The sequence below is a fragment of the Bombina bombina genome, chromosome 10 (assembly GCF_027579735.1).
Source record: "Bombina bombina isolate aBomBom1 chromosome 10, aBomBom1.pri, whole genome shotgun sequence".
NCBI lineage: Eukaryota > Metazoa > Chordata > Amphibia > Anura > Bombinatoridae > Bombina > Bombina bombina.
Window position 1 is genome coordinate 169425686 of NC_069508.1, and position 23799 is coordinate 169449484.

The window sequence follows — 23799 nt, forward strand, 5'->3', positions numbered from 1 at the left end:
TTCAAAATGGAAACTATTCGAACGATTCTACCCACCATCCAGGAAAGTCAATTTATGACTACCGTGGATCTAAAGGATGCGTACCTACATATTCCTATCCACAAAGAACATCATCAGTTCCTAAGGTTCGCTTTTCTGGACAAACATTACCAGTTTGTGGCTCTTCCATTCGGATTAGCCACTGCTCCAAGGATTTTCACAAAGGTGCTAGGGTCCCTTCTAGCGGTTCTAAGACCAAGGGGCATTGCAGTAGTACCTTACTTGGACGACATTCTAATACAAGCGTCGTCCCTGTCAAAAGCAAAGGCTCATACGGACATCGTTCTAGCCTTTCTCACATCTCACGGATGGAAGGTGAACAAAGAAAAGAGTTCTCTGTCCCCGTCAACAAGAGTTCCCTTCTTGGGAACAATAATAGATTCCTTAGAAATGAGGATTTTTCTGACAGAGGTCAGAAAATCAAAACTTCTAAGCTCTTGTCAAGTGCTTCATTCTGTTCCTCGTCCTTCCATAGCGCAGTGCATGGAAGTAATAGGATTGATGGTTGCAACAATGGACATAGTTCCTTTTGCACAAATTCATCTAAGACCATTACAACTGTGCATGCTCAAATAGTGGAATGGGGATTATACAGACTTGTCTCCAATGATTCAAGTAGATCAAAAGACCAGAGATTCACTCCGTTGGTGGCTGACCCTGGACCATCTGTCCCAGGGAATGAGCTTCCGCAGGCCAGAGTGGGTCATTGTCACGACCGACGCCAGCCTAGTGGGCTGGGGTGCGGTCTGGGAATCCCTGAAAGCTCAGGGTCTATGGTCTCGGGAAGAGTCTCTTCTTCCGATAAACATTCTGGAACTGAGAGCGATATTCAATGCTCTCAGAGCTTGGCCTCAACTAGCAAAGGCCAAATTCATAAGGTTCCAATCAGACAACATGACGACTGTTGCTTATATCAATCATCAAGGGGGAACAAAGAGTTCCCTGGCGATGAAAGAAGTGACAAAAATAATTCAATGGGCGGAGGATCACTTCCGCCACTTGTCTGCGATCCGCATCCCAGGAGTGGAAAATTGGGAAGCGGATTTTCTGAGTCGTCAGACATTTCATCCGGGGGAGTGGGAACTCCATCCGGAAATCTTTGCCCAAATAACTCAATTATGGGGCATTCCAGACATGGATCTGATGGCGTCTCGTCAGAACTTCAAGGTTCCTTGCTACGGGTCCAGATCCTGGGATCCCAAGGTGACTCTAGTAGATGCACTAGTAGCACCTTGGACTTTCAACCTAGCTTATGTATTCCCACCGTTTCCTCTCATTCCCAGGCTGGTAGCCAGGATCAATCAGGAGAGGGCCTCGGTGATCTTGATAGCTCCTGCGTGGCCACGCAGGACTTGGTATGCAGACCTGGTGAATATGTCATCGGCTCCACCATGGAAGCTACCTTTGAGACAGGACCTTCTTGTTCAAGGTCCATTCGAACATCCAAATCTGGTCTCCCTCCAACTGACGGCTTGGAGATTGAACGCTTGATTCTATCAAAGCGTGGGTTTTCAGATTCTGTGATAGATACTCTGGTTCAGGCCAGAAAACCGGTAACTAGAAAGATTTACCATAAAATATGGAAAAGATATATCTGTTGGTGTGAATCCAAAGGATTCCCATGGAATAAGATAAAAATTCCTAAGATTCTCTCCTTTCTACAAGAAGGTTTGGAGAAAGGATTATCTGCAAGTTCTCTAAAGGGACAGATCTCTGCTTTATCTGTCTTACTACACAAAAGACTGGCAGCTGTGCCAGATGTTCAAGCATTTGTTCAGGCTCTGGTTAGGATCAAGCCTGTTTACAGACATTTGACTCCTCCCTGGAGTCTAAATCTAGTTCTTTCAGTTCTTCAAGGGGTTCCGTTTGAACCCTTACATTCCATAGATATTAAGTTACTATCTTGGAAAGTTTTGTTTTTGGTTGCAATTTCTTCTGCTAGAAGAGTTTCAGAGTTATCTGCTCTGCAGTGTTCTCCTCCTTATCTGGTGTTCCATGCAGATAAGGTGGTTTTGCGTACTAAACCTGGTTTTCTTCCTAAAGTTGTTTCTAACAAAAATATTAACCAGGAGATAGTTGTACCTTCTTTGTGTCCGAATCCAGTTTCAAAGAAGGAACGTTTGTTACACAATTTGGACGTTGTCCGTGCTCTAAAGTTCTATTTAGAGGCTACTAAAGATTTCAGACAAACATCTTCCTTGTTTGTTGTTTATTCTGGTAAAAGGAGAGGTCAAAAAGCGACTTCTACCTCTCTTTCCTTTTGGCTTAAAAGCATCATCCGATTGGCTTATGAGACTGCCGGACGGCAGCCTCCTGAAAGAATCACAGCTCACTCCACTAGGGCTTCAAGAACGAGGCTTCTGTTGACCAGATATGTAAGGCAGCGACTTGGTCTTCACTGCACACTTTTGCCAAATTTTACAAATTTGATACTTTTGCTTCTTCGGAGGCTATTTTTGGGAGAAAGGTTTTGCAAGCTGTGGTTCCTTCCGTTTAGGTGACCTGATTTGCTCCCTCCCTTCATCCGTGTCCTAAAGCTTTGGTATTGGTTCCCACAAGTAAGGATGACGCCGTGGACCGGACACACCAATGTTGGAGAAAACAGAATTTATGCTTACCTGATAAATTACTTTCTCCAACGGTGTGTCCGGTCCACGGCCCACCCTGGTTTTTTAATCAGGTCTGATGAATTATTTTCTCTAACTACAGTCACCACGGTATCATATGGTTTCTCCTATATATATTTCCTCCTGTCCGTCGGTCGAATGACTGGGGTTGGCGGAGCCTAGGAGGGATCATGTGACCAGCTTTGCTGGGACTCTTTGCCATTTCCTGTTGGGGAAGAGAATATCCCACAAGTAAGGATGACGCCGTGGACCGGACACACCGTTGGAGAAAGTAATTTATCAGGTAAGCATAAATTCTGTTTTTAGTCTCTCATGATTCAGATAGAGCATGCCATTTTAATCAACTTTCTAATTTACTCCTATTATCAATTTTCCTTCCTTCTCTTGGTATCTTTATTTGAAAAAGCAGGAATGTAAGTTTACGAGCCAGCCCGTCTTTGGTTCAGCACCTGGGTAGCGCTTGCTGATTGGTGGCTAAATATAGCCACCAATCGGCAAGCCCTATCCAGGGTGCTGAACCATAAATGGTCTGGCTCTTATGCTTACATTCCTTCATTTTCAAATAAAGATACCAAGAGAACGAAGACAATTTGATAATAGGATTAAATTAGAAAGTTGATTAAAATTGTATGCTCTATCTGAATCATGAAAGAAAAAAATTGGGGTTCAGTGTCCCTTTAAGGTGTGGTGTTCAGTATGTGACTACTAAAACCACAATATTGTGATAAGAAGGTTTCTGCAACATAGATATTTACATCATGTTACAGAAAATTGTCAAGATATTTAAGCACCACTAGGTATGGAAGGTTTTTGTTACTTTTAATTGAACACCACGTTATAGAGGTTTCGTTACTGAATCCCTTTGAAAACGTGTATGCTTTGACTAGACTTTTAATTGCTTAGGAAATCTGAGAAATATTTTAATATGTTTCTTTTACTGTGATCTTGACAGGTATTATTTTGTAGATGTTCTGCACTGAGTACTATAAAAGGTTTCCTATTAACTGGAGACGTTTCATATTTATGCCATTTTGTCAATTGCATGCAAATCTATTGTTTAGCACTGAAAATGAAAATTATTATAGCAGAGATGTAGAATATGAGTTGTTTTTCAAAACATAAAATGTCTAAGTTTAGGATCGCTTTCAGAGTATATGTTATCAGTGAAACAAACTAAATGGAGTTTGGTTGCATTTCTTTAAAGGGACATTCCAGCCAAAACTGAAATGCAAAAATGGTTCTATTCAAAGTTGAAAAGCATTTGCATGTGATGTGATTTACTACATTTTTTGTTGCTAATATATGTATGTTATCACTGTTTCAGTGCATAGGCATGTGAAGTATACCTATTAATATTATTATTATTACTATTAGCAGTTATTTGTAGAGTGCCAAAAGATTCCACTGCATACCTAGATATGCTTTGTGCACCAGCGCTGTTTGTGTCCTTTTTAACAGAAAATCACCATTAATGTTTGATAATGTGTGCAACAAACATTAAAACAATTTAAAATTAGATAATTTTAGCTGAAAGGGACACTAAACCCATTTTTTTTTCATAATTCAGATACAGAATGCAATTTTAAGCAACTTTTCTAGTTTACTCCTATTATCAATTTTTCTTCTCTTGCTATCTTTATTTGAAAAGCAAGAATGTATGCTTAGGAGCTGGCCCATTTTTGATTCATTTTATTATTATAATTTATTTGTATAGCGCCGCAAAATTCCGTAGTGCTGGTTCATCACCCTGGATAGTGCTTGCTGATTGGTGGCTACATTTAGATACCAATCACCAAGCGCTATCCAGGGTGCTGAACCAAAGATGGGCTGGCTCCTTAGCGTAGATTCCTGCTTTTTCGAATAAATATAGCAAGAGAATGAAGACAAATTGATAATAGGAGTAAATTGGAAAGTTATTTAAAATTGCATGCTCTATCTGAATCACGAATGTTTAATTTTGACTTTTCATGTTCTTTTAATACCGATAGAGAAGAGTTTTACAAAATGTATTTAAAATGTAGCAGTTGCCTAAAATAAAAACTGAGGAATCTGGGTTTTTTAGGAGCCAGATTCAATAAGTTGCATAGGATTAAGAAATAATTCAGTTATGAGCCAAAGCCAGAATTTTAGATGCCACATCTCCTGTCATGTTTTAAGGCGTTGGATAAATGTGCCTAAATAGTGAATGTTGACACAGAATTATTTTTTGTGTCATTATTCCTTAATCACCCTAATGTAAAAAAAGAAAAAAGAAATGTGCTGGAATATTCAGAGCTCATCAAATTTGTGAAATAGCTACAAATCTGCTCGATTTTCCATCAGCAATATATAAGGTTAATGAGCTATTCACGCCTAAAATCTCTGAGCATTGATTACTTGCTCACAGGGTATAGCTTTAAGTAATTCTTTTTTTAATGAATCAAGCTTTTTGCATTACATTATTTAAATATAATTTGGCTTCAATGATTTCTCCTTGTGAATTGCAGAAGAGTAATATTTATTTTCACTTTCCTTAATTAAAGTCCTTGTAAAATATTGGGGATTTTATTGCTAATGTCATTTTTAAATAATGCAGCGTGAGTTATGAATCCTCCGACTGCTAGGCTGGTGCTTAGTACCAAAGCAGTCATCTCTTTCAGATCGCAATAGGAATATTTACTTATTCATTTTCTCAAAAGCAAATAGATTTAGCCAGACTCATTTAAAAGAAACACTAATAAGGGATGTTGTTCTCTAGTAGTCCGCCATCTTGATCATGACCTAAGGTAGTGGCTTCGGAGGAATAATTCAACTATTCTTTCTCCTAAGACTTCAGCTTGACCCATTCCAAGGAAGCAGTGTGTAAACAGGGTCGACGCTGATACACGATTGTCTTTGTTTGCATGATTATTTGATCTATGCGTTAATAAAAATCTCTTCTTCAGCACGTTGATGTAGATCTTGATATTAATGTTATTTAATTTTGCCCCTTCATTCTAATATTCACAGCAATTTTAAAGGGACATGAAACACACAATTTTTCTTTTATAATTTAGGTAGAACAAACAATTTTAAACAACTTTCCAGTTTACTTCTATTATCAAATTTGTTTCATTCTCTTGGTATCATTTGTTGAAGGAGCAGACATGCACTACTGGTTTCTAACTTAATCGGTATACAATCGGTATATATATATATGCAGCCACCAATTAGCAGCTAGGTTCTTTGCTGCTCCTGAGCTTACCTTGATAAACCTTTCAGCAAAGGATAACAAGAGAAGGAAGAGAAATTGGAAAGTTGTTTAAAATGTTATGCTCTGTCTAAATCATGAATGTCTAATTATGACTTTACTGTCCCTTTAAACTGTGGTCGAATGTGCAATGTATTAATAAGCTCTCAGCCTGAAGTTTTTAATTTAAATGGTAAAAATGACATTGGTAAAATCATATTAAAGGGATATAAACCCAAACATTTTCTTTCGTGATTCAGATAGAGCATGCAATTTTAATATTTTTCCAATTTAATTATATTATCAAATTTTCTTTATCTTGTTATCCTTTATTGAGCAGCAGGGATGTAAGCTAAGGAGCGTGCACGTCTGCAGCACTATATGGCAGCAGTTTTGTGACAATGTTATACATTAGCAGAGTTGTGCACGCTACCTATCTAGATATCTTTTCAACAAAGAATAACAAGCGAATGACACAAATCTGATAATAGGAGTAAACTGGAAACAAAAAAATTGTATTCTCTGAATCATAAAAGAAAGTTTTTCGGTTTCATGTCCCTTTTAAACGGCACAAGACCAACAACCTTGTCTTGTTTTCCTTAGGGAAAAAAATCCCTCTAATTTTACTTCTATTGACATAGTATGGAGCAAATACTGGCAGTAAGTCTTTCTGTCTATATATGTTGTATGTTTTAGTTCATGTGATTGTGTATGCAGGAAAGAAAAGACTGAGAAATGCACGGCGTGATACCCTTTATCTTTAAAAGTGTATTTAACCTGATATCCTTTTATAATGGTTTGATATGAAGTATTGAGTTTAGAAGGAACAAAAGGAAACTGGAAGGGCAAAGTCTCTTTCCCTGGGCTGCTGTATAAGTTGCATTCTTTACTCAGTAGCTGCATCAACCAAGTTGTAGGACTTTGCCATGGAGTATGTTCTTAGGATTGATGATTAAAGAGACAGTCTAGTCAAACATAAACTTTCATTATTCAGATAGGGTATGCTATTTTAAGCAACTTTCCAATTTATTTTTATCATCAAATTTGCTTTGTTCTCTTGGTATTCTTAGTTGAAAGCTAATCCTAGGTAGGCTCATATGCTAATTTCTTTCATGTAATTGGCAAGAGTCCATGAGCTAGTGACATATGGGATATACAATCCTACCAGGAGGGGCAAAGTTTCCCAAACCTCAAAATGCCTATAAATACACCCCTCACCACACCCACAATTCAGTTTTACAAACTTTGCCTCCTATGGAGGTGGTGAAGTAAGTTTGTGCTAAGATTTCTATGTTGATATGCGCTTCTCAGCATTTTGAAGCCCGATTCCTCTCAGAGTACAGTTAATGTCAGAGGGATGTGAAGGGAGTATTGCCTATTGATTTTATGGTTTTCCTCATGGGGACCTATTTCATAGGTTCTCTGTTATCGGTCATAGAGATTCATCTCCTACCTCCCTTTTCAGATCGATGATATACTCTCATATTCCATTACCTCTACTGATAACCGTTTAAGTACTGGTTTGGCTATCTGCTATAAGTGGATGGGTGTCTTTTGGTAAGTATGTTTTCATTACTTAAGACACACTCAGCTATGGTTTGGCACTTTATGTATTTTTATATGAAGTTCTAAATATATGTATTGTACTTATATTTGCCATGATTTCAGTATATTAGGTTTTCAGTATATTTCCTTTTGCAGACTGTCAGTTTCATATCTGGGAAATGCATTTGTTAGAAAAATGTATTTCTTACCTGGGGTTTAGTCTCTTTTTTTTCAAATTGACTATTTTTTTTTTTTTAAATTTGCTGGTAGAATTAGGCTCGCAAGGGCGCAAAATGCCAAAATTTATTGTGTAATTCTTGGCGCAAGATTTTTTTGCCGCAAAGTTACATTCGTTGATGCAAATTCGTCATTTCCGGCGTCTTAGTTGACGCCAAGTCTTTCACAAGGTTGCATCATCTGTGACGCGAGTGTGTCATTTCCGGACGTTATTGGTGCCAAAAAATATTTTTCTGTTTGTGTGCTTCATACTTGGCGCCAAATATTTTCATTATTTAAGACCCCATTTCTATATGCCTCTTGCCTTTTTCTCTATCAGAGGGCTATTCTGTTTGCATTTTTTCCCATTCCTGAAACTGCCATATAAGGAAATTGATCATTTTGCTTTATATGTTGTTTTTTTCTCTTACATTTGCAAGATGTCTCAATCTGATCCTGTCTCAGAAATCACTGTTGGAACCCTGCTACCTGATAACAGTTCTACCAAAGCTATGTGCATTTGTTGTAAACTTATGGAGGTTATTTCTCCAGCTGTGGTTTGTAATAGTTGTCATGATAAACTTTTATATGCAGAGAATGTATCCATCAGTAGTAGTTTATTACCTGTTGCTGTTCCCTCAACATCTAATGCACAAGATATACCTGTAAATTTAAAATAATTTATTTCTGATTCTATTCAGAAGGCTTTGTCTGCCATCCCGCCTTCTAATAAACGTAAAAGGTCTTTTAAAACTTCTCATAAAGTTGATGAAATTTAAAATGACCGGCAACATGCTGAAGTATCCTGCTCTGATGAGGATCTATCTGGTTCAGAAGATCCTACCTCAGATATTGACACTGACAAATCTTATTTACTTAAAATGGAGTATATTCGTTCTTTGTTAAAAGAAGTGTTGATTACATTGGATATGGAGGAAACTAGTCCTTTTGATATTAAAACTAGTAAACGTTTAAATTCTGTTTATAAACCTCCTGTGGTTACTCCAGAGGTTTTAACAGTTCCTTATGCTATTTCTGGTATGATTTCTAAAGAATGGAATAGACCTGGTACTTTTTTTATTCCTTCTTCAAGGTTTAAAAAATTGTATCCTTTGCCAGCAGTTACTTTAGAGTTTTGGGAAAAGATCCCCAAAGTTGATGGGGCTATCTCTACTCTTGCTAAACGTACTACTATTCCTACAGAAGATAGTACTTCTTTTAAAGATCCTTTAGATAGGAAACTTGAATCTTATCTAAGGAAAGCCTATTTATATTCAGGTCATCTTCTCAGACCTGCAATTTCTTTTGCTGATGTTGCAGCTGCTTCAACTTTTTGGTTGGAGACTTTAGCGCAACAAGTATTGGATACTGTATTGTCTAGCATTGTTAACTTGATTCAACATGCTAATAATTTTATTTGTGATGCCATTTTTGATATCATCAAAATTGATGTTAAATCTATGTCTTTAGCTATTTTAGCTAGAAGAGCTTTGTGGCTTAAATCTTGGAATGCTGACATGACTTCTAAGTCCAGATTGCTATCTCTCTCTTTCCAAGGTAATAAATTATTTGGTTCTCAGTTGGATTCAACAATTTCAACTGTCACTGGGGGGAAGGGAGTTTTTTTGCCTCAGGATAAAAGACCTAAGGGTAAATCTAAAGCTTTTAACCGTTTTCGTTCCTTTCGACAAAATAAGGAACAGAAACCTAATCCTTCCCCCAAGGAATCTGTTTCCAATTGGAAGCCTTTCTCAAATTGGAATAAATCCAAGCCATTTAAGAGATCAAAGCCAGCCCCCAAGTCCACGTGAAGGTGCGGCCCTCATTCCAGCTCAGCTGGTAGGGGACAGATTAAGATTTTTCAAAGATGTCTGGACCAATTCGGTTCAAAATCAATGGATTCAGAGTATTGTCTCTCAGGGGTACAGAATAGGATTCAGAGTAAGACCGCCTGTGAGAAGATTTTTTCTCTCACGAATTCCAGCAAACCCATTAAAAGCTCAGGCTTTCCTGAAGTGTGTTTCAGACCTGGAGTTATCAGGGGTAATCATGCAAGTTCCATTTCAGGAACAGGGTGTGTGGTTTTATTCAAATCTATTCATTGTCCCAAAGAAAGAAAATTCATTCAGACCCGTTCTGGATCTGAAAATTTTTAATCGTTATGTAAGAGTACCAACTTTCAAAATGGTGACTATAAGGACTATTCTGCCTTTTGTTCAGCAAGGGCATTATATGTCCACAATAGACTTACAGGATGTATATCTTCATATTCCGATTCATCCAGATCATTATCAGTTTCTGATATTCTCTTTTCTAGGCAAGCATTACCAATTTGTTGCTCTCCCTTTTGGCCTAGCAACAGCTCCAAGAATCTTTTCAACGGTTCTCGGTGCCCTACTTTATGTAATCGGAGAATGGGGTATTGCGGTGTTTCCTTATTTGGACGATATCTTGGTACTAGCTCAGTCTTTACATTCTGCAGAATCTCACACAAATCAACTAGTGTTGTTTCTTCAAAGACATGGTTGGAGGATCAATTTACCAAAAAGTTCCTTGATTCCTTAGACAAGGGTTATCTTTTTAGGTTTTCAGATACATTCAGTGTCCATGACTGTCTCTAACAGACAAGAGACAATTAAAATTGGTTTCAGCTTGTCGGAACCTTCAGTCTCAATCATTCCCTTCAGTAGCTATGTGCATGGAAGTTTTAGGTCTCATGACTGCAGCATCGGACACGATCCTCTTTGCTCATTTTCATATGAGACCTCTCCAGCTTTGTATGCTGAATCAATGGTGCAGGGATTATACAAGGATATCACAATTAATATCCTTAAATCCCAATGTTCGACTATCTCTGACTTGGTGGTTAGATCACCATCGTATAGTTCTAGGGACCTCTTTGGTTCGTTCAACCTGGACTGTGATCACAACAGATGCGAGTCTTTCAGGTTGATGAGCTGTTTGGGGATCTCTGACAGCACAAGGGGTTTGGAAATCTCAAGAGGCGAGTTACCAATCAATATTTTGGAACTCCGTGCAATTTTCAGGGCTCTTCAGGCTTGGCCTCTGTTGAAGAGAGAATCGTTCATTTGCTTTCAGACAGACAATATCACAGCTGTGGCATATGTCAATCATCAGGGTGGGACTCACAGTCCCCTAGCTATGAAAGAAGTATCTTGAATACTTTCTTGGGCGGAATCCAGCTCTTGTCTAATTTATGCGGTACATATCCCAGGTGTAGACAATTGGGAAGCGGATTATCTCAGCCGTCAGACTTTACATCCGGTGGAGTGGTCCCACCATCCAGATGTGTTTTCTCAGATTGTTCAGATGTGGGGTCTTCCAGAAATAGATCTGATGGCTTCTCATCTAAACAATAAACTTCCCAGGTACCTGTCCAGGTCCAGGGATCTTCAGGCGGAAGCAGTAGATGCGTTGAGACTTCCTTGGTGTTACCAACCTGCTTATATTTTCCCGCCTCTAGTTCTTCTTCCAAGAGTGATCTCCAAAATCATCATGGAACAGTCGTTTGTATTGCTGGTAGCTCCAGCATGGCCTCACAGGTTTTGGTATGTGGATCTTGTTCGGATGTCCAGTTGCCAACCTTGGCCTCTTCCATTAAGGCCGGACCTTCTGTCTCAAGGTCCGTTTTTCCATCAGGATTTCAAATCATTAAATTTGAAGGTATGAAAATTGAACGCCTAGTGCTTAGTCATAGAGGTTTCTCTGACTCAGTGATTAATACTATGTTACAGGCTCGTAAATCAGTTTCTAGAAAGACTTATTATCGAGTTTGGAAGACTTATATTTCATGGTGTTCTTCTCATAAATTTGCTTGGCATTCTTTCAGAATTCCTAGAATTTTACAGTTTCTTCAGGATGGTTTGGATAAGGGTTTGTCTGCAAGTTCCTTGAAGGGACAAATCTCTGCTCTTTCTATCTTATTTCACAGAAAGATTGCTAAGCTTCCTGATATTCCCTTTTTTGTACAGGCTTTGGTTCGTATCAAGCCTATCATTAAATCAATCTCTCCTCCTTGGAGTCTTAATTTGGTTTTAAAGGCTTTACAAGCACCTTCATTTGAGCCTATGCATTATTTGGACATTAAACTACTTTCTTGGAAAGTGTTGTTCCTTTTGGCCATCTCTTCTGCTAGAAGAGTTTCTGAATTATCTGCTCTTTCTTGTGAATCTCCTTTTCTGATTTTTCATCAGGATAAGTCAGTTTTGCAGACTTCATTTAAATTCTTACCTAAGGTTGTGAATTCTAACAACATTAATAGAGAAATTGTTGTCCCTTCCTTGTGTCCTAATCCTAAGAATTATTTGGAGAAATCCTTACATTCTTTGGATGTGGTAAGAGCTTTGAAATATTATGTTGAAGCTACTAAAGATTTAAGGAAGACTTCTAGTCTATTTGTTATCTTTTCTGGTTCTAGGAAAGGTCAGAAGGCTTCTGCCGTTTCCTTGGCATCGTGGTTAAAGCTTTTGATTCATCAAGCTTATTTGGAGCTGGGTCAAGCCCCGCCTCAGAGAATTACAGCTCATTCTACTAGATCAGTCTCCACTTCGTGGGCTTTTAAGAATGAAGCTTCAGTTGATCAGATTTGCAAAGCAGCAACCTGGTCTTCTTTGCATACATTTACTAAATTCTACCGTTTTGATGTATTCGCTTCTTTGGAAGCAGTTTTTGGTAGAAAACTTCTTCAGGCAGCTGTTTCAGTTTGATTCTTCTGCTTATGTTTTAAGTTTTTTCATTTCATGAGAATTAACTTATATTTTGGGTTGTGGATTATTTTTTTCAGCGAAAAATGGCTGGTTTTTATTTTTATACCTCCCTCTCTAGTGACTCTTGCGTGGAGTTCCACATCTTGGGTATTGCTATCCCATACGTCACTTGCTCGTGGACTCTTGCCAATTACATGAAAGAAATTAATTTATGTAAGAACTTACCTCACGCCCATGGAGTTACCTATTAGTCAGCACTGATTGGCTAAATTGCAAGTCTGTTTAGATACAAGGTAATCACAGAGGTAAAAAGTGTATTAATATATCAGTGTTGGTTATGCAAAACTGGGGAATGGGTAATAAAGGGATTATCTAGCTTTTTAAACAACAAAAATCCCGGTGTAGACTGTCCCTTTAAGCAGGGCGGTTTACAAAGTAGTTAAGAAAGAAAAACATGCTTTATAAGCCATTTGTTTTCTACAATAACTAAATATGGTCAGTAGGGAATATGTTCATCAAAGTTAGACCCAGTGTTTAAATGTGTGAAAGTAATGTGACACAAAAAAGGGTTGTCTTTTTTATTTTCTCAGTGATTGGTATCTTGCCAGTTAAAGAGTACTTGGGCCCTATAAGGGGACCATAGTGTCACAACTCAAGTTCTTGAGTCTTCTGAAATTGTGAGCATATGAGGTCTCACTACAATAAATGTCGCTTTTGATGTTTCTGCAACCACATTCTCGCCATAGTAACTTTGTGGCTGTAATGTTGGGATGGCATTATATACAAATCTAGCATATGTTTGTTTGCCGTTTACATAATCATAGCATAATACTGTATACAGACTAAGTACTTATTATATTCTACTGTAAATTATGTCAGGGCTTGACAAACCCAGGAGCCAGGGAGCCACTGACTCCTAGAATTTTACCCCTGGCTCCTAATTTTTTGGGTTATTCTCCATATATCTATATACAACTACCACTGTCTGGCTCCTAAATATTCTTACTGGCTCCTAATTTTTAAACAGGTTTGTCGAGCACCGGCTTATGTTGAATGATGGATACGTTGCTCTTAGTGCTTACTATTTCCTTTTGAACTTTAGGTTTATATCAAAACCCGAAAAGGTGTTGGTATTATTACTTTTCCATCAAGTGACCTCAGCATTTAAGAAAAAAAAATAAAAATATATATATATATATATATATATATATATATATATAATATGATTTTTTTTAAAAAAAAATTATGATTCTCTCTAATACTTGCCATTGCATTTAGAGACCAGATGGAAGGAAACCAGTAGAAGGATCTCATAAGAGCATTGAAGCCGTTGTTGCACGTCTGGAGAAACAGAATGGTGTTAGAAGTAGTCACAACTCAATCTGTGATGAAACATTCCCAGAGCCCTGCCAAACGGTGGTCCACATGGACAGACTGGATGAGTCCCTGGTTCCTCGAGTTCTGTACGAGGAGTTACTGAGGAGTTACCAGCAACAGCAGGAGGAAATGAGGCACATCCAGAATGAACTAGAAAGGACTCGGAGACAGCTTGTTCAGCAGGCTAAAAAACTAAAAGATTATGGCGTGTTAGTTACAGAAGTAAAAGAACTCAGAGTCCTAAACAGGAGACTCCAGGATGTGTTACTTCTACGGCTAGGCAGTGGTAAGTGTCTGAACTGATAGATGGTGTGACCATGTGTGACTTATTCAACTTAATTTAATTATAAAGTCTGATTGTGGATGAGTATTAAAGCTGTTGTTTCAGAAGGTATTTCACTTCCAGTAAAACCTCAAACCTTGTTTATTTATTTTATTATTATAACTGGGTTAGTCATCTTCTTTTATACTATGGAACAGATGACCTTAAATTCATTATCATGGTGAGACATGTCATGCCCACCCTTGAGTGAGCAGACCTCACAAAATTATTTAAGAAAAGGGGCTAAACCAGAAATTACCACAGAGTTACAAACTTGCCTCTATAGAAAGTAAAAAATCTCACTAGAGGAAAGTGAATGTGACAGGGGAGCACCTGGCTTTGATAGCAATATTATTTCTGAAGCACATACAAATCAAATCACAATGTATTTAGCATAATTTACTTTGCATTTGTTTCTAGTTTAGCATACATATCTTTTTTTCTTCATCTTAGTAAGTGCAATACGTATTGTGAAACACTCACCAGCCTACATTCAGTGAGATGAGATGAAACTGTAAGACCGGCAAGCGTAATGTGCTTAGATCATTCCCATACTAGCTGCAAGCAAACTTGATATATGCCCAAGGAATGCCCCTGTTCAGCACACCTCCCAATGCTGCACAAAATAAATATAACAAACCCTTCAAAATTTGACATCTTGATTAAGATTACAACTTTGTTTTCATACATTTTTGTGTCCTATGTTATGGAATAATGTAAATTTGCCGGTGGTTTTTGACAGCTTTTTCGATGAGTACTGTTTTATACATGTGTAATATGTATCTAATTTTTACAGTGTATTTTAGGGCTGTGCAATTAATCCCATGATTCAATTAATATTAGACTTCAATCTTGTTATAAACAAAAAAAAAAAAAACAGTCCAAAAACGCTTCTTTACCATGTCATGTCAGTCGCGCAAACGCACCAGGCCAGCCCAGAAGCAGCACTGATCCCTGCTTTAGGGGGGGCAGACTAGGAAGCGTAACATCAGTAATACAGCATATAACTCTACAGCCTCCATTTTACTTGGCTTGTGGTTTGCTGCTTCAATCCTGAGGTGTGCACAGACCAGGAAGATGGTGGACTTGTTGGGCTCTTTCTCTGGCGTATATAGTCTGCAGTGCAAATTCCAGAAGGAACAAGCCTCTGTTTTGAACAGTTAAACACATTTTTTAATGCAAAACGTATGTAAATAAATAATAATTTAATTTCATCACAATAAAAATAGCAATTGCTATATTTCACCAAAAAAAAACAAAAACAAATTTAGTTTTTCTATATCTTACAGCCCTAGTGTACATTAAATATGCCTTTAAAATGCTTAGTTTATTGAGCTCTTTCCTGTATTTATGTATCTTGTCATCACATACAGAAATGAGATAGTTAACCCCTTGGCCCATTACAGCACAGTCCCTCTGCTGGCAGAGAGAGCCACGCTATCAAAAACACAAGCCCCCATTAAAAGACCAGCTACGTGATACGTCACTGGTCTTTTAATGGAGCTTGTGTTTTTGATAGCACGGCTCTCTCCACCCACCAGCGGCAAGACCGCTCTATAACAGGTGGCCTACAGGAGGGAGGGAGGGAAGCTGTTAAAGCACGGTCTTGGGTTCAGGGGAAACGTATCTATGAGGGCTTATGATGTTTGTTTACAGTTGCCTAAACATTAAAGGGCCATAATACCCAAATGTTTAAACACTTGAAAGTGCTGCAGCATAGCTGTAAAAAGCTGACTAGAAAATATCACCTGAACATCTCTATGTAAAAAAGAAAGATATTTTACCTCAAAAGTTCCTCAGTAGCCACATCCTATTGTAAAGGACTTCTAAGCAGCATATTAGTATGTCTGTCCTGGGACAGCTTAAGAGTTGAGCCTCATGCACTCTCATGTTATTTCCCTATTCAGTTTAAAGGAAGTTTACTATGAAATCTCATGAGAGTTAATTCAAATCTCATGAGATCACAGTAAAAGAGTTCATGACCTCAGCACTGCTGATGCTGATTGGCTGCTGTTCATTTCTTCTTTTTTTTATTATTTTTTTTTACCTGCAGCTGGGCAACAGCTGAGTATAACTTTTTACACAGAACTTACTCTGCTGAGCTGAGGTAATTGTGAGGTAAATATCTTCTTTTTTTACATAGAGATGCTCAGGTGATATTTTCCTGTCAGCTTTTTACAGTTATACTGCATCAGTTTCAAGTGATTTAGCATATGAGTATTATGTCCCTTTAAGGATACAGGATGTGTGCAAGTTCAGATTGCTAATTTTTATGAATTACAAGAATCGTACCTAGAAATAAAATGTACATTAAACAGAAATAAAGTGTTTGCATAATGATGTATTCAAAGATAAGTTTAGCCTTAGAATAATATGTAGAATAATTTAAATTATATGCAGTGTTTACACTTATTTCTTTTGGTCTATATAAAGTATTGGGTGCTGAAATGTTGCAACCTAGGTCTCAGTTATCTCTTCAAATCAGTATAAGTGCAAGAACTACGTTGTATGAAGCGCTCCTTTCGTCTTGCACTGCTACTAATAAAGTTCAGGTTTTCTGATTTTTCATCTCTTAGTTTCCCTAATTACAATTATTTTTCCCAAGATTCATGTTGCTTGTAACTGATATTATCCACTTCAGCACCTCATTATAATCAGGTGAGGTCTCTGGTTGCTCGGGGGACAACTTAAATCACACGCTTTGATGCTTCTGCTGCTACACATCTAAAGAAGAGACTTGAGTGGTCTTAAAAGCAATTCTACCAACTACATCTGTTCATTAACATGTCCCTACCTAGAAAATTGTGTAATCTTTGATTTACTGTAATTTATCCTGACTTCACTTGTTTTTACTATCAACTTGAAAAGTGTCATTCATTTAACAATGTGACACCTTTTCTTAATTAGATATTGCATAGTTTAATTGGATTCCCTTTTTTTAATATTTACAAAGAGAAGGCAGCCAACAGGTTAATCATAATCTGGAAATAATTTTACATTTATACAAAATATGGATTTGCATGGAAAATATCCATGTTGTATTGAAGGGCTAAGTATCCGAGACTCTCTTAAAGAGACACTAAATAGATTTCATGCACCTCATTCTATTTATGAGTGCTGCCATTACAGAACCTAGGTTACACTGCAGGTATCTGAGGGAGAGTTACTGCACGTGCAAACACAGCAGAACTAGAATGTAGTGTAAGCTAGATTTCAACATAGGGGCACCCATGACTAGAGGGAGTTGGGGAATAACCTCTGTGCTATGCTTAAATAATGTATTTAGTCTTAAAGGGGCAGTAAACTTACAAACTAATGTTATATAATTCCTCACCCCACACTGATCACCACCATCTTAGGTACTGGCAAACAGTCTGATAGTATGTAGTTTAGGGAGTAGTTTTCTCCCCCCCCCCCCCCCCCAATATATGTATTTTTTATTTTCTGTAGTGTAGGGAACCCTCTCCCTGTTTCCAAGCCCCAAACAGCTCTCAAACCCTCCCCCTTTCACTAGGTGCCGCCATCTTAGGTACTGGCAATATCCAGTTTTTAGTCATTTTTTTCTTAAAAATGGTATCGTTTATTTTTAAAAAAATGTTTCTGTAGTATAGGGACCCCCCAAACAGATTGCTCATATACCTACCCTCCCTCACACCTTTCCGTAGTGTAGTGAACCCATCTCTCCCCCTCCCTCATTAAGCAAGTCGGTAAGTAGGGAATCTCCCCTTCTTCCCCTCCTGCGATGAGCTGTCCATGCCTCCTTTCTTGCCTCCCACACAACCCGCGGTGACACCACATGCCAATGCAGACAGTGTCACTGCCTGGCATCAGTAATTTACCTTCATATAATAAAGGGAGCACGATCAGCGATCCATTACCATATGAAGAAAGGTGCTTTTGGCTGTGGTCTTAGCTGTCAAAGCTGACAGCCGGGGCCACAGCAGGAGGCAGAAGGTTGGACATAGGTCAATTGAGTGCACCAAGCAAAGTACCCTGTTACGTAGTACCTATGTCAAAAATGCATAAATGGTTAAGTAAAAGCTGTTAACATTTAAATTGATGCTAATTTCATAGTATCAGTTGTGTATTTCTTATTACTTTCTATTGGCTGCTAATGACAATACCTGTAGCACTATTGGAGGAGTGGGACACGCCTGCCCTCTACCCATCTGACAACATCCTACCATTTGCTTCTTACTTTGTTGCCTGAAAATGTTTCTCTTTGTCCTGTACATCATGTATTTCCTATGAGAAAATCTCTGTATAAAAACCATTCTGTATTTGTTTGTGTTTCTTACGATTTTGTATGGAGGGTGCTCAGATCTGCCGCTGCGTATATAACGGTAACACATTCTGAATGATGCACGGCAAGACCCTGTGTGTAGGAACAGGAAAGTGCTTCAGGCTGCTCAATTCGTTTCCACTTTCTGCTCTTTTATTTTGTTGTCTGACTTCTCTGCATTAGGGGGTAACGTGTTATGCTGTGCACATGATGTCAGGTTTTACATTTATGTTAGAGAAGTATTTGCACACAAACATTCCTGCGTTGCCTTTTTTGTTGTTGCAATAGCCCCTTACTTTATATATAAATTTAAAGGAACCTCTGTCTTGAAAATTCTACATTAAACACCTGGAAAAAAAAAAGATCTGAAACTCAACTTTCCATTTTACATCTATTATATTTTTTTCTCTTTGTATTCTTTATGGATGAACATCATGATATACACATCTTTTTTTAAATGGTTTGTTGTTGAAAAAACCAGGCGCCCCCTAAGGGTGTTGATATAGAAGCACTTTTAGACAAAAGAGAAGCTATTTGGGTTCTTATTTATAATTATATATACAGGTATATAAATATTTACTCTCTTTATATCAAATGTCCTATTGACATTAAATTAACATACTCTTAGCCCTTTAAATGATAGAGTTTTTCTTTTTTTGTGGGAGGTTCTCATGTCTCTAATTAGGTTGCAGGTGTGCCTTTATATATGAGAATGTGGGCTGAGACACAGGTCTATGATTAAGGCTGTTTCGTGCCGAAACGAATAAGACCGTGTATCTTACCTGTGATTTTCCTTATACTACTATTGATGATGTTGTTCATTTGAATAAAGGACTTTTTTTTTTTTAATTTTTTTTTTTATCTGAGCCCGCGTCTCTGTTTTTTGATCCTTTATTGAATAACAAACATAGATTGTTTAGGGGCAAGCACTATATTTCGATCTACAGTAAATAGCAGCAGTTTTGCAACAATACTTAGAGCATGAAATTTTAAGCAACTTTATAATTTACTCGTATTATCAATTTTTCTTCATTCTCTTGCTATCTTTATTTGAAATTGAAGGCATCTAAGTTTTTTATTCAGAACCCTGGACAGCACTTTTTTATTGGTGAATGTATTTTTTATTTTTTTTTATTGATGAATGTATCCACCAATCAGCAAGAACAACCCAAGTTATTCACCAAAAATGGGCCGGCATCTAAACCTACATTCTTGCATTTAAAATAAAGATACCAAGAGAATGAAGAAAATTTCATAATAGGAGTAAATTAGAAAGATGCTTAAAATGTCATGCTCTATCTGAATCACGAAAGAAAATTTCTCCTGTTAAGTGTGATCAGTCCACGGGTCATCATTACTTCTGGGATATTACTCCTCCCCAACAGGAAGTGCAAGAGGATTCACCCAGCAGAGCTGCATATAGCTCCTCCCCTCTACGTCACTCCCAGTCATTCTCTTGCACCCAACGACTAGATAGGATGTGTGAGAGGACTATGGTGATTATACTTAGTTTTATACCTTCAATCAAAAGTTTGTTATTTTATAATAGCACCGGAGTGTGTTATTCCTTCTCTGGTAGAATTTGAAGAAGAATCTACCTGAGTTTTTACTATGATTTTAGCCGGAGTAGTTAAGATCATATTGCTGTTTCTCGGCCATCTGAGGAGAGGTAAACTTCAGATCAGGGGACAGCGGGCAGAATAATCTGCAAAGAGGTATGTAGCAGCTTTTATTTTCTGACAATGGAATTGATGAGAAAATCCTGCCATACCGATGTAATGTCATGTATGTATATTTTACACTTCAGTATTCTGGGGAATGGTACTTCACTGGAATTGCACTGTGTACATAAGACTTTAGCCTATTTTGCAGGGACTAGCAACAGGCTTTTTAATAACTCTTAATTTATGTTAAACGTTTTTGCTGGAATGTAAAATCGTTTTCATTTTCTGAGGTGCTGGGTGAATAAAATGTTTGGGCACTATTTTTCCACTTGGCAGTTGCTTGATCTAATTTCTGACAGTTTACTGATCTCTCTCACTGCTGTGTGTGAGGGGGAGGGGCCGTTTTTTGGCGCTTTTGCTACGCATCAAAAAAATTCAGTCAGAAGCTCATTGTATTTCCTGCATGATCCGGTTCATCTCTACAGAACTCAGGGGTCTTCAAAACTTGTTTTGAGGGAGGTAATCATTCACAGCAGAGCTGTGAGATTGTAGTTGACTGTGATAAAAAACGTTTATTCTGTAACTTTTTTTCTGCTATCAGGGTTAGTTGTCCTTTGCTAATGGGAACAAACCTTTGCTAAAATTGTGTTTTTTACAAGAATTGATGCTATAACCTTTTCAGTTTATTAATTTTCAACTGTCATAAATCTTTCTGTGCTTCTTATAGGCACAGTACGTTTTCATAGTATTTTACTTGAATAGTATTTCCAAGTTGCAAGTTTATTTGCTAGTGTGTTAAACATGTCTGATTCAGAGGAAGATATCTGTGCTATTTGTGCTAATGCCAAAGTGGAGCCCAATAGAAATTTATGTACTAACTGTATTGATGCTACTTTAAATAAGAGTCAATCTGTACAAATTGAACAGATTTCACCAAACAGCGAGGGGAGAGTTATGCCGACTAACTCGCCTCACGTGTCAGCACCTGCATCTCCCGCTCGGGAGGTGCGCGATATTGTGGCGCCCAGTACATCTGGGCGGCCATTACATATAACATTACAAGATATGGCTACTGTTATGACTGAAGTTTTGGCTAAATTACCAGAACTAAGAGGCAAGCGTGATCACTCTGGGGTGAGAACAGAGTGCGCTGATAATGCTAGGGCCATGTCAGATACTGCGTCACAACTTGCAGAACATGAGGACGGAGAGCTTCTGTCTGCGGCTGACGGTTCTGATCCAAACAGATTGGATTCAGATATTTCAAATTTTAAATTTAAGCTGGAAAACCTCCGTGTATTACTAGGGGAGGTGTTAGCGGCTCTGAATGATTGTAACACAGTTGCAATACCAGAGAAAATGTGTAGGTTGGATAAATATTTTGCGGTACCAACGAGTACTGACGTTTTTCCTATACCTAAGAGACTAACTGAAATTATTACTAAGGAGTGGGATAGAGCCGGTGTGCCGTTCTCACCCCCTCCGATATTTAGAAAGATGTTTCCAATAGACACTACCACACGGACTTATGGCAAACGGTCCCTAAGGTGGAGGGAGCAGTTTCTACTTTAGCTAAGCGTACCACTATCCCGGTGGAGGATAGCTGTGCCTTTTCAGATCCAATGGATAAAAAGTTAGAGGGTTACCTTAAGAAAATGTTTGTTCAACAAGGTTTTATATTGCAACCCCTTGCATGCATTGCGCCGGTCACGGCTGCGGCGGCATTCTGGTTTGAGTCTCTGGAAGAGACCATTAATTCAACTACTCTGGATGAGATTACGGACAAGCTTAGAGTCCTTAAGCTAGCTAATTCATTCATTTCGGAGGCCGTAGTACATTTAACTAAACTCACGGCTAAGAATTCAGGATTCGCCATTCAGGCGCGCAGAGCACTGTGGCTAAAATCCTGGTCAGCTGATGTTACTTCTAAGTCTAAATTACTTAATATACCTTTCAAAGGGCAGACCTTATTCAGGCCCGGTTTGAAAGAAATTATCGCTGACATTGCAGGAGGTAAAGGCCACGCCCTGCCTCAAGACAGGGCCAAACCTAAGGCTAGACAGTCTAATTTTCGTTCCTTTCGGAATTTCAAAGCAGGAGCAGCATCAACTTCCTCTGCTCCAAAACAGGAAGGAGCTGTTGCTCGCTACAGACAAGGCTGGAGACCTAACCAGTCTTGGAACAAGGGCAAGCAGGCCAGGAAACCTGCTGCTGCCCCTAAAACAGCATGAATTGAGGGCCCCCGATCCGGGATCGGATCTAGTGGGGGGCAGACTTTCTCTCTTCGCCCAGGCTTGGGCAAGAGATGTCCAGGATCCCTGGGCGCTAGAGATAATATCTCAGGGATACCTTCTGGACTTCAAATACTCTCCTCCAAGAGAGAGATTTCATCTGTCAAGGTTGTCAACAAGCCAAACAAAGAAAGAGGCGTTTCTACGCTGCGTACAAGAGCTTTTGTTAATGGGAGTAAGCCATCCAGTTCCACGATCGGAACAGGGACAAGGGTTTTACTCAAATCTGTTTGTGGTTCCCAAAAAAGAGGGAACTTTCAGACCAATCCTGGATTTAAAGATACTAAACAAATTCCTAAGAGTTCCATCGTTCAAAATGGAGACTATTCGGAAAATTTTACCCATGATCCAAAAGGGTCAGTACATGACCACAGTGGATTTAAAGGATGCTTACCTTCACATACCGATTCACAAAGATCATTACCGGTACCTAAGGTTTGCCTTCCTAGACAGGCATTACCAGTTTGTAGCTCTTCCATTCGGATTGGCTACAGCTCCAAGAATCTTCACAAAGGTTCTGGGTGCTCTTCTGGCGGTACTAAGACCGCGAGGAATCTCGGTAGCTCCGTACCTAGACGACATTCTGATACAAGCTTCAAGCTTTCAAACTGCCAAGTCTCATACAGAGTTAGTACTGGCATTTCTATGGTCACATGGATGGAAGGTGAACGAAAAGAAAAGTTCCCTCGTTCCACTCACAAGGGTTCCCTTCCTGGGGACTCTTATAGATTCTGTAGAAATGAAGATTTACCTGACAGAAGACAGGTTAACAAGACTTCAAAGTGCTTGCCGCACCCTTCATTCCATTCAACACCCGTCAGTGGCTCAACGCATGGAGGTAATCTGTTTAATGGTAGCAGCAATGGACTTAGTACCCTTTGCACGCTTAAACCTCAGACCACTGCAATTGTGCATACTAAGTCAGTGGAATGGGGATTACTCAGACTTGTCCCCTTCTCTGAATCTGGATCAAGAGACCAGAAATTCTCTTCTATGGTGGCTTTCTCGGCCACATCTGTCCAGGGGGATGCCATTCAACAGGCCAGACTGGACAATTGTAACAACAGACGCCAGCCTTCTAGGTTGGGGTGCCGTCTGGAATTCTCTGAAGGCTCAGGGACATTGGAGTCAGGAGGAGAGTCTCCTACCAATAAACATTCTGGAATTGAGAGCAGTTCTCAATGCCCTTCTGGCTTGGCCCCAGTTAACAACTCGGGGGTTCATCAGGTTTCAGTCGGACAACATCACGACTGTAGCTTACATCAACCATCAGGGAGGGACAAGAAGCTCCCTAGCAATGATGGAAGTATCAAAGATAATTCGCTGGGCAGAGTCTCACTCTTGCCACCTGTCAGCAATCCACATCCCGGGAGTGGAGAACTGGGAGGCGGATTTTTTAAGTCGTCAGACTTTTCATCCGGGGGAGTGGGAACTTCATCCGGAGGTCTTTGCCCAAATACTTCGACGTTGGGGCAAACCAGAGATAGATCTCATGGCGTCT

General features: G+C 38.9%; 1 protein-coding gene across 3 annotated transcripts in view; it reads left to right on the plus strand.

Annotated features, from left to right (window-relative positions):
• Nucleotides 1-23799, plus strand: part of BEND5 (BEN domain containing 5) — a 102867-nt gene that overhangs the window by 32043 nt on the left and 47025 nt on the right. For 2 of the 3 annotated variants that reach the window (XM_053693496.1, XM_053693497.1), the window contains exon 3: nucleotides 13641-14025. In XM_053693496.1, coding sequence (XP_053549471.1) covers nucleotides 13641-14025 — 385 coding nt within the window. The remainder of the gene's footprint in view (nucleotides 1-13640; nucleotides 14026-23799) is intronic. The other variant, XM_053693498.1, reaches the window with a different exon arrangement.